Source organism: Trichogramma pretiosum, unplaced genomic scaffold, assembly GCF_000599845.2.
Source record: "Trichogramma pretiosum strain Unisexual culture from Peru unplaced genomic scaffold, Tpre_2.0 scaffold79, whole genome shotgun sequence".
NCBI lineage: Eukaryota > Metazoa > Arthropoda > Insecta > Hymenoptera > Trichogrammatidae > Trichogramma > Trichogramma pretiosum.
Window position 1 is genome coordinate 599,579 of NW_019641700.1, and position 12,469 is coordinate 612,047.

At 33.9% G+C, this 12,469-nt stretch overlaps 1 protein-coding gene across 3 annotated transcripts in view; it reads right to left on the reverse strand.

The window, feature by feature from the left end:
• Positions 1–12,469, reverse strand: part of LOC106652780 — an 85,182-nt gene that overhangs the window by 3,556 nt on the left and 69,157 nt on the right. For 2 of the 3 annotated variants that reach the window (XM_014371918.2, XM_014371917.2), the window contains exons 14-15: positions 7,805–7,979; positions 121–302 (exon numbers count right to left, since the gene is read on the reverse strand). In XM_014371918.2, coding sequence (XP_014227404.1) covers positions 121–302; positions 7,805–7,979 — 357 coding nt within the window. The remainder of the gene's footprint in view (positions 1–120; positions 303–7,804; positions 7,980–12,469) is intronic. The other variant, XM_014371920.2, reaches the window with a different exon arrangement.

Here is a 12,469-nt window from a genome sequence, read left to right on the forward strand (position 1 = left end):
AAGCGGAAAAGTTGTAATTAAATTAAAGAGCTATAACTATTATGATATATGATGGTTTCCTGAGTATTAAAAAAATATTTAATTATAAGTTAGATTTAAATATTAATAATTATTCGTTACCAATTACTGGTGATTCTTGAATTTTTTTTTTCTTCATTTTTCTCAAACTGCAGGTATCATTCGATAGATTTTTCAATTTATTCTGAGATTGTGCGCTTGAGCTGCAAGGACTTTGGTTTTCTTCGGGGTTGAATTCCGGTAAAGATGAAAACTTTTCTCTGAAGTTCACTTGTTCCAGAACTCTGATCATAAAAATATATTATTAATTCAAAAGATTGTATAGTTATTAATCTTTTAAGCTTTGCAAATAATATAAAGATATTGCGATAAAAAAACCTTTAAATCTCCATAACTTATTGTTATGAATATATTTTGGGTATTTGAACATTGCAACGCCTGTTATATTAATTGTCAAAGACTGTATTATAGATTGATCACGGTATCAAAAAATAAAACATATTTACAAAGGGAGCCAAAGCTATATATTGCAGCTCTTAAATTTATAAGAGTCTCCTAGAATTCATATAAATGTTCACTTCTCATCAGTACCAAATCTGAGCGTAGTTATGTTGAGCTAGACAAAGTCCTTCGATTATCAAAGCAATGTGACTTTAACCGATAGCATTCAAATATTGATGGAATCTTTTTGTTGATTCACAGATGTGCATAAAATTTTGTGATACAATTTTTTATCGATTTTTTAAAAATGTTTATTTAGTGATTCTGACTAAATTATAAATTACGCCTCAGAAAATTTTGATGAAAAATATAGCGGCACAGTATCAGGAGTGAATTTTTCTTGAAGATTATCGATAAAGGATTCCAAAAATAACTTTGGGCTTTATTTTCCTCCATAGTCCATTGGGGAAACACGATTTGAATATAGGTCAAAATAAAACTTCTTTTAATTTTCGAATGACACTGATCTAGACGCGCTTTTGATATGTTATAGTACTTGGTAAAAAAATCCTAAAGCCAAAATTTTAGACTCCATCTCCCCTCCTACCCCCTCCTTCCCTATAAACGTCCTTTTTCTATTTATATTCATTCTGAAGCCCTGAAGTAATTGAAAAATCTGAAAAAATTCACAATAGTACATATCAAAAAAACTAATCACCTTGAATTTTTTCAGATTTGTCGAGTGCTTCAGGCCTTCAGATAAAATAATTAAAAATTTGGAAAATTTTATATACGGCGATACGAGCCTATACCAAACTCGAAAATTTTTTTCTCTGTTTTATCGCATTGAAAAACGTGACCTTAAATTACTTTGGATGTTTTTAAATTGCTTTATGCACCGTTTGAAGCGAAAAAACCTCTTTTTTAACGAAAATAGGTTGTAGAAGCCAGAGCTTCGAATGCAAGAATTTTGAAAATCGTTTTGCTTCCTCATAGAGAAAGCTTTGTGATGGGCTCCATTTCGGCTTTTTTATAGAGTAATCGTAGGGTATATTTAATGATATTTCTATATACTAGATCGAATTTCTGACACATGTTGGTATGTATGTGTGTGTGTGTGTGTGTGTGTGTGTGTGTGTGTGTGTGTGTGTGTGTGTGTGTGTGTGTGTNTTTTTTTCGATTTTTAAAAATTTTTTTTTACGGGAAAAATTTTTTTTGCGGGAAATTGTCGTTTTCTTCCTTTTGCTCCCTCATATAGGAAGTTTTGTGATGGGATACATTTAGGCTTTCGTATATAATTATCGTAGGATATATTTAATGATATTTCTATATACTAGATCGAATTTTTGACACATTTTGGAATGTATGTGGGTGTATGCGGCTGTATGGCTGTGTAGAGTGATTCCTTGATAACGGTAGCACGTATCGTGACGGGGGAGGGCTTATTTTTTTCGTTATGACATAGGGACGAAGCCAGAAAAATTCATTTATCGATAAACGTAACGTTTTTTTTTCTATTTAAGAAAAAAATTTTTTTTTTTGCATTGTTTGTTTGAGATACCCGATAAAGCTGAGAGGCGCTTTCGTTTCGCTTTCGTAATTAGAAAGATGATATTAATATTTTCAAATTATTTTTAAGTTAAAAAAAAAGTATGAGGAAGCTACTTGCCAATACATTGGCAGCGGTTTTTATATTTCTTGATGAACATTTTAAAACTTTTTAGTAATTTTTTGTTTTGTTCTTCCTAGTCTATTGGGGAACATGATTTGAATTCATAAAAAACACATAGTTTACATTTATTACTCAAAATAGCGCAACCTTTGAATAGACATAGTTTTACTTATCGGGCATCTGCAGACCTGCGATAAGTCGCATTTTGGAGGTCGTCAAATCAACTTTCATGTGACATTACTTATATCATGCCACGCAGAGCCGAAAAATTATATTAAAAATTGAGTTGTAAATCAATTATTTAAATAAAAAAAGAAAGTGTATGAAAAAAATTATTTGTTGAATAATTTATTTATTCATAATAAAAAAAAATTTTTTCATGCAAAATAAATTGTTTATGAAAATTTTTTATAAAATTTATTCACGAAAAAAAATTATATGAAAATCATCATTTATAAAAATTTCATGAAAAAAAAATTTCTTTCAAAAATTTTCAAGTGATTAACGCAGGCTCATCCCGATGTTCAATCTAGCTTAGAATTCTCATTACATAAGGAACAGAGTTCTGGTTGGGCTCATTTTGTTCATCTTTTCAAGCCCTTTTTTAAAAAGGTATATAGGTATAAAAAAAAACAATAGTCCATTGTCAATAATGGAAATATATAGAAAAAAGTCCAAATAATCCAGTACGCGCGGAAAACCTTCTGAGAAATTTCTCATTTAGGAGGAACAAGTTCGGGACAACAATTTTTTTAAAGATTGTGAATAAAGGAAGGTAACATGAAAATTTCAGATCATTTGTTAAATAGTCTATTTTTTAAGAAGCTATCGAAAATTTATTTCACTCGTAGTACGTTTTTTGACTCAAGAGTAAAATCGATTTTCAAACGTGCTATACAAAAAAGACTTGCCACCAAAACGCTCAAAAATAAAAGTGTAGATCTCTCAAGTCTTCTTAAATACCCTGATAAAATTTCAAAACTGTGCATTGTAAATTAGCTGACTTACACATCAGTACGTGCAATTTTAAAAGTTAGTCAGAATTACTCTTATGAAAGCGATACTTCGTGAATTTATGTTTTTTATATGAGAGCGTAATTATTATTATTATTATTATTATTATTCTTTTAAACAATTTCATACGACCTTCCTTTTTAATTTTAATGCAATTATGATGTAGTTGTTCCACATTTTGCTAGTGCAGATATTTTAGTTTTTTTTATATTTGTACTGTGGCATATTTTTCAATGCATATTTACTTTTGACCATGCATCTACATAGGAAAGGCTCAGAATTCTTTAAATGATCGTGCACTGGCGGTTTACGGATTTTCCCGAAAGTTCGGTATATTATAATACACGGATAAAGAGTCCTCAAACCAAGATTCTAGTTTCTTAGGTCCCTTGCATTCGACACTCTGCATAGGCGTCTTTTTTCTATTTTTAATAATTTTAAACTCACAATTGATTTAAAAAATCTGAAAAATTCATAAAAATACATTTTAATAATAATATAAATAACCTTAAATTGTTCTGAATTTTCAGATACTTTAGGGCTTTAGAAATAATTACACAAGCATACAAAAAATAATCTTCAGTTCCAGAGACCGGAATCAGTAGACTTTATGTATTTTGGCTCCTATACAGGTTTTTGAGGATGTTGAATTTAATATTTTTTCTCCCTCTCTTTTACTCCCTGAGAAGTCCTGCAGGACGCTACACGGCAGCCCGTGCGCAGGCGAGATTTTTATTTGCCCAGCCCCGAGGACTTGTTGAGTAAGGGAAACCTGGGGGTATACGTATGCACTACACACTCCTCCTCCATCCTCTAGGAAAAACCCGCCTCGAGACAGCCAGAGCACATTGGGTTTTCATCCCACTGAATGGAAATCGGAAAAATCCGAATGCCCTCACTAGGATTCGAACCCACGGCTCCTCGAACGGACGCTGATTCGATGCCTAGCACGCTACTCACCGAGCCAACGACAGCTCTTTAAAGCAAGATGACCTGTATTATCTCACTTTCAAGGTCATTTGAAGGTTGAAATGAATCACAGAAGCAATAAAAGCAAAATTTGAATATCAACCGTGATCAAATATTTCGGCAAAATGGAGTGTAATATGTCTTATAAACTGTATTCCCTGCATAACTATACAGATCAGTTCCTAGAAAATTGTAGATTTTAGCGACGAGCAAGGAGAATAGATCCATCAAGTCATAAAACATATGGAGCAGTGATATTAAGATAGATGAGATTTGCGATGATTGCTGATTACTGGATGTTGAAGAGAGAGAGAGAGAGACAGAGACAACACAGAGAAATTAAACGCAAACGGTAACCTTTACGCCAATGGTTTGAAGAAAAAAAGGTGCGTTGTGCAAAAAAAAAAGAGTAAAAAGGCATGCAAAATTCTCGCATTCTTGAAATTCTGCTACGCTTAAGTGGAAGAGAATTTAATTAAAAAACTTTTGAGACCTAAAGAAATACAATTGAATAATTGTTGCATTCAAAATCATGTAGTCAAGGACTTAAAAATCACAAGTCAATATATATGAATCCTGGATGAATTTCAATAATAAAAGGAACTACAGACATATTTTTTGTTGTAAAAGGACCTGTAAAAAGATATTTTAACATAAGAAACAAAAAATTTTAATATTAAACCTCAAGTTTTATGTTTTTGCATTTATAGGCATAAACACAGGTGTGTCCCCTTAAATGACCTTCAAATGACCTTAAATCGATCTGATTTTGAAAAACCGACGCCGAATTTCGGATTCAGCGACCTAAAAAACATTGAGTCCACTAGGTCCGGTCTCTGGAACTGAAGATTTTTTTGTGTGCCTGTGTTATCGATAGTAGATAACGTTGTCTAATGCTTTTTTTTTATTCAACTTAAAAATGAGCTCTTATATTTTGACTGCAGTGCCTGAAAAAAGTAAGTTTCAGGTAGAGTAGAACATAAAATATTTTACAATTTTAACGCTACTTTTCAAAACAGACCCTGAAATTTTCCTGACTTTTGACATCCAAAAAAATAATCCAAAATTTTTTAGATTTTCTCTTAGAGGGTGCTGATGTCTAGAGTTAAACACCAAAAGTCGGAGCTTTCAATAAAAAATGTTGAAAATGTATGTTTCTATTATTAAAAAATTTTAAAAACATTATTTTTTTACATTTTTTTATTTTTAGATTTTCTTTTTATTCTACAAAATCAAACGCAATTCTCTTAAAAGACATTTAAAGAACAATTGAAAAATACTATAATTGTTTTATAAAGGGGTTTTTGGCTCTAAACTTCAGTGTCAGTGATAAACAAAATTTTAGGCATTTTTTTAATCGTATCACCATATATGAAGTTTGAAAATTTTTAATCATTATTTTTGAGTTTTTAGAGCATCTACAAAATTTTGAAAAATTCAAAGTTGTTTGCATTGTTGAGGTTAAAACTGAGAATTTAGGTTAAAACTAGGGCTTAGTTTAATAAACGCACAGGCAATTTTCTGTTTGTTGTAGTCAAGTTAGGTACGTTAAATTATATGAGGTTCATTAATAATTATGTCAGACTATTCCCAACGCTCCTCTCTATAATTTGTATTACATTCTTTCAAGACTTTTCGTTTTCATCATGAACTTTGTCTTTATCCATTACAAAAGCTGTAAAAAATTTCAGATAAAAATATTGAAAATTGTAGATTTTCCATCAGTTTTCCTCGGTCATCCTGTTGTCCTGCGGTAGGCAGGATGTTTCCTGACAGGATCATCAAAGACCAAAAATTCGACATATTTCTCAAAGTTTATATCCTTTAGTAGTGATTGAATAAAAGAAAAGTAAAAAAAATAAAAATTGATAATTTAGCACGAGTTTTAATGATTTTTTTATCTATATCGAGTAGAAATACGTACATATTCGGCAAAAAACGTGTTTTTTTCATGTCCAACCGGCGCAGCTCGCACAATATCTATTTCGATGGGAAATTTCCTTAGCTTTCAGTTTAAACTATTATAAAAAATATCAAAATTACTATTTTTCAGATATTTAATGTTGAAAATTAATTATTTAGATTTTTCAAAGAAAATACGAATTTTCGAAAAATCTGAGCACAGTACCAGAAAGCTGGGATAATTTCCGATCGAAAACATATTTTTTTCAAGTAGGGTCAGAGGGTTTTCTAGCGAGTTAGAAATTAGAAATTCATGCACGGTTTTTTACTCTACACACAGGGCTACGAGCGGTGAGTAAATTTACGGCTTCTGCTGTTAGCAAGACGTGGGGCCAATATACTGTTGTCCGTTATTTCGTATTTTCGTAACCAAAAATTAACGGTGGCTGAAAATGCTTATTATCCGATTTGAAATAAAGCTCCGACATGTTCTGGGTTGAACCCAAATACCTGATTTTCATTGATTGAGAAACGGGTTAGCCACTCTACCTGAATAAGTAAGTTCATTGCTTACTATTCAAACAGACGGCTAAAGAGAAGAGATACCTGTGAGCTTCAACGATCTACAGAAGGTAGCGATCAAAAGCCACTTCTACCAGACGATCAAACTTTCAGGCTTAAGACACCTGCAAAGGCACCGCTACCATGTCAGATTCACGATTCCTCATCATCGCACCGACGTGGTCCACCGAATCACCGCTACCTTACGAGACTTTATCTCGTAATTGTTATCCATCCGATAACAACATAGTAAACCCATTTAAAGTCCTATTGAAAGTATTACAGTCTAAAAGAGCATAAAATTGCCTTTAATTTGATAGTACCAAAACCTATCTACATTCATTAGAACCAAAGTTGCAGGTGTTCAAAGGTTCTCTGAAAATTCAAATATCGAATTCGCTTTGAACGGTTCACAGATTTTGATACTTGATTTTTCAATAAACCTCAAATACCTATAACTTTGATTCTAATGAACGTAGATAGGTTTTAGTACTATTAAATTAAAGGTCTTGATTTTTAATTTACGCTGTTATATCTAAAATAATCGTTTACGCTCGTCTTTGCTATAAAACATCGAATAACAATGCTAATATGCATTTTTTCCCCCATTTTTTATCAAATTCCATTCGGAAGGTTCTAATGAGTATTGGTTACTCATAGTGGGAAGTAAAAACCAACGCTAAACCCAAGGTTTAGCGCTTTTAAGTAGTTTAAAACTAGAATTTGCCATTTTTAAAAATTTTCCCATGTTATTTAAATGGGAAAAAGCTGACGCGTGTGGCACTATCTAGAGTTAGCTTATAGAGATTGGACAGTGATTTTCTTTCAATATAACCCAAAAGATGAGCTTTCAAGGGGTGAAAGCGAGGATTTGAACAATTCGGGAAATAACGGGCAATCTAATTTACATCCAGTATCGGTTTGGTATGGGCACAGCACAATTTTCAGCACGTATCAGCACGTGATTTAATTACTTTTATAGGATTTTTGTGCCGTATATACTATGAAATAAGGCATTTATTTATTGACGACCACTTCTTTCAAATAAGGGATTCATGCTTTTTTATTTTTTTATAAAAGTAGGAGAAAGCTCTTTGTCAATGAATTGGCTGTTATTTTTCAAATATTCACGATATCTCATCTCAAAAGAAACGTCTATAAGAAAAAAATGCAACGATAAAAAAAATTGGAAAAATATTTGAACAATTCCTAAGTAAAAAAACTTACTTATCCATTCCATCTTCGATTGACTTCTTGAAAAAAGGACTTTTTTTATTTGGAATCATGTCAATTGTTTGATTATTTGAATTATCCTGCTTTTGATGCATCTCTGAATATACGATGATTTTAGGAGAAGAGACTTCAAATGAGTTGGTTGATTGGTCAATCGTATGTTGAGATCCTACAGAGAATAATAATAAATAGAAAATTTTTCACAATATTAATTTTGAAATGAAATTTATTCAAAATTTATTCAAAATTTATTCAATTATAATTATATAGAATTATATAGAATATATATTTTTAATTTAGTCATTATTCACTGAATTTACCAATTCAATGATACGAGAATCATGAAAAATATTTCAATTTTGCCATAATCTTATATTTTTTGTACACAATTCATACGCGTGTGTAGCGACTGACTTCACGATAGTCGCATTAGTATAATTTAATTAATTGCGGTTGTTAATGGTTAACCGTTTGTTTATCGTAGCGTTGGAGATAAACATATCAATCACGGAAGATCAGTTTAGCTGCTGCCTCCCAGATAAACTGATCTCAATAATAAAACCTCTTCACTAAATAAAATAGTCTGTTTATTCTTTATGATCAATTCGGTAATGTGACGTTGTATCTAACCTAAATGCAGGATCATTATATTTTATTCTCCTGGAAAACTTGCGAAAAATTATTTTTACTATACCTAATTGAATAAGAGCATCTAAACGATTATTTCCATATTCAATTATAATATTTATTAATTTAATTATTGTACACCGAACGAAAAATATGGACTCAGGCTAGAATCGAACCGACGACATTTCGCCTTTAGCCGGCGAGTGCTCTATAATGACCTCTTCTTTATGATAATATCACTCGCCGGCTAAAGGCGAAGTGTCATCGGTTCGACTCCGGCCTAAGTCGATATTTTTCGTTCGGTGTTAAATAATTAAATTAATAAATATTATGATTGAATATGGAAATCGTCGTTTAGATGCTCCTATTCAATTATGTACAGGAGTCCCTCGTTATACGCGGGTTTATTATCCGCGGAATTCGTTATCCGCGGTTAGTCGATTTGCGCCCATCCCTTCGTATCCGCGGGTCGAGTCTTGTTATCCGCGGATCGAAGATCGTGATTTTTTTCTCGGACGTATCTATATTCAGTTTGAATTTGGTTAGTGTAGACGCGTAAATCGAAATTGTCAATTAACCTAAATTTGTTGAAAATTTATAAATTTATTTAAGTATGGCTTCATCTAAAACTCCGTCGAAAACTGCCTCAAAAAACACTGGCAGATCAGACTGATGATGCACCTGATTCATATATTTGATTTTTGATTCAAAACTGATTGTCGAAGTTATGGATCTAGTTATTCGAGCAGGTGAATTAGCAATGACTGATGATCCAATAATGACGCGTAGCTCGACTTTCAAACACTACTGTGATTTAGCTGCACAAATTTATGAAGAAATGCACAAAGATATTTTGAGACGAGCAAAGCAGAAAAAATTAACCGATTACTTTAAAAATTAAACATAGAATTGCATATTTGTATTGTAAATATAAATAAACATATATAAATAGATAAACAACTCAACAAATACGTTTATTTGTAGGTAAAATGTACAATATAAACTGTGCTTTCTCGAGGTTGAGGAACGTAACTCTCTCTTTCCCATAAGAGTAAGGTCTTATTATCCACGGTTTTGTTATACACGGTACTTTTTAGGAACGTAACCCCCGCGTATAACGAGGGACTCCTGTATAATAAAAATAATGATCCTGCATGTAGGTCTCGCCTGTATAGGTATCAATTTAAGGGTACAGCGTCACATTACCGAATTGATCATAAAGAATAAATTGATATTTCGGACGTGTAAAGGTAAAAAATTGAGATTAAAATAGTCTCTGAAGACCTTTAATAGTTCCTACAAATTGGTGACTCACAATATTCATCATAGTTATGGACCGCGATGATGGATATCGTCGACCTGCACTGCAGCAGCAACCTCAGCAACAAATCGAGTAACATCAGATCGAACAAACACGTTTCGAGCAACAGCGTCTGAAGCAACAGCATCTGGAGCAACAGCGAGCATTCGAGGATACAGTGGCTGAAGGATTAGTGGCACCTCAACAACCACAAAATGTCGTGCAGGACAATTTTGGCATCACCGGCTTTCGAACTCCTTAAGTCCATCACTTTGCTGTTTCTCTACCGACTTTTAGGTTGGATAAACCAGCCCTGTGTTTTGCGCAAGCTGAAGCTCAATTTGCCCTCGTCGGAATTACCACCGAACATACTAAGTATTATCATGTAATTTATCAACTCGATGATCGTGCAGCTGCCAAAGTTGAAGATATAATCTTCAACTCTCCTGCTGTATTACCTTATATATCTTTGCGAAGAGTATTGATAGAAAAACACTCCACTTCAGAAGAACAGTGTGTTCGTCAGCTTTTGAACGAATTGTGACCGTAAACCGTCACAATTCCTACGATATTTAACATTATTAGCCGGTCCAACTTACTTCGTCATCTTGAATGTGTTAATTGTGCTTAACGTTTCACATGTATATGACAAGAATAATACTTCTAGCGTTCGCTAGAAAATCTGTTTAGGCAATAATAATTTAAATAACAACTTTTTTGTGGCAATCGACACAATTTTTGTGTGAATTGGGCCAATAAACAGACAAATGACAAGTTATCCTTGTTGATTGACTCAAAAAAGTTATTTTTTAACGTGTTATTGGCTAAACAGATTGTCTAGCGAGCGCTGAATGTATTATTCTTGCAATTTACTTCATCATCTTTATCAACGACGTCTATCTACGCATGCACAAACGATTTTGACAGCTTTGTCTGAACTCTCTGTCAAGCGACTCTCTGTTTTGACCGACAAAATCTCCAAGATTTCTGCGATATCTGCAGTACACGCTGTTACTAGCCCACCGGATCAGATAATTCCTCTTGCTTCCAATGACATTTTGAATGATGTTCAAAACTTGATTCTCGAAGTTAGGGGAGAGCGGAGTGTGTTGGCATGTGAGGTAAGTTGGCAAAAATGCATATTTCTCTATATCCCTAACTTGTATAGAGATAATACTATCAGTAGTGCTAGCACCATAATATGCATTATTTTTATGTAATGGCACCATCTCGGTTCAAGTCATTGATAAAGAGAAATATGCCATTTTGCTAATTTACATCACATGCCAACACACCCCGCTCTTCCCTACTGAGTTACGACAATCTCATTAAAATTGGATATAGCAACGATCGATAAACCGCAATCGATCGAAATTGACAAGTCGTATTCAAGATAACGACAAACCATGCTGGTATTGTCGTCATTCGGACAAAGATGCGAAAAAACAAATCTCACCTTGAAAGAGAAACGGCAAAGATAGTCAGTAGCGCCGACATACTGTCTCTCATCAAACAGCCACCTGTTCGTGACGGATCAATCGACCAAACACCGACTCCTCGTCAACACCGGCCGGTTTTCTGTTTTCCACGACGTCTACTACGTGAGCATTGAACGCCTACAGATTTTCGACTTCATGCCGACAACAGCAGCGCAATCAAGATGTACGGTTTACTTGGATTGACTCTCGACTTAGGTCTTCGTCGATGTTTCCTTAGGTGTTTCATCGTTGCGGATGTGTCTCAGCCGATTATAGGCTCCGATTTCTTCGTACATTACAACTTGCTACCAGATTGTCAACGAAAGCTCTTGATTGACGCATCTACAAATTTCTACACTCCTGCCTCGATGCAATTTTCTTCGTAATGCAGCGTCAAGACTGTTGCAGCCAGCGACGAGTACTCTTTTAGCTTGATGAAAGTCAATAAGCATTTAGCTGTACATCACATACATGCGACTCCTGGCCCGCCGCTGTCATACCGTCTTCAACATTTAGTTCACGAGAAATTTCAAGTTGCAAAGGCCGAGTTTGATCAAATACTGCAAGCTGGTGTGTAACATCCTTCCGAGAGCCAGTGGTCATCGCCATTGCACCTCGCGCGTGAGGGTGAGAATGACTGGCGACTTTGTGGCGATTATTGTGGGCTCAACAGCTGAATATTATTCTCGATTTTGACTTCAAAGAGTAAAAACGCAAGATTTAGAGAAGAGTCAGCCTAGCTGCACCTCTGCCGAGGCATACGGTCAGCTAGTACCTTGTTATCCGGAGACAGCCGACCCGTGTAGAGCTTGTGCAAGTGTCGAAATCTCAGAGTCTTACGAAGATCTAAGTCCAATCCAAAAGTTATTCAGAAGTACTAGAATCATCTTTAAAAGTTAAAGTGTAAATAGTTTTTGGGAATTAAACTCTTTGCTACGCGAGGTGCTCAAGTGGTTCCAGCTTCTCCTCTGAAGATCATTGATTCTCTATCATCCGGGGCAGCATACGAGAGGGGCTTCATCGAGCCAAGAGGAAGCCAGCCTTTTAGTGTGTTTCAAAGTCGAGTTAAATAAATTAATGTAAGTCATTTTAAAAATTATAAAAAATGTTCAACGTCTTATTATTTTAACCCAATCCTAACCACTTCTGTGAGAAAGAATTTAATGTAAAAAACTATGTAATATTCGTTGATTCGGATGTTACAATTGTTTGTTTATCGTAGCGTTAAAGATAAAGTTATAAATCACTGAAGAT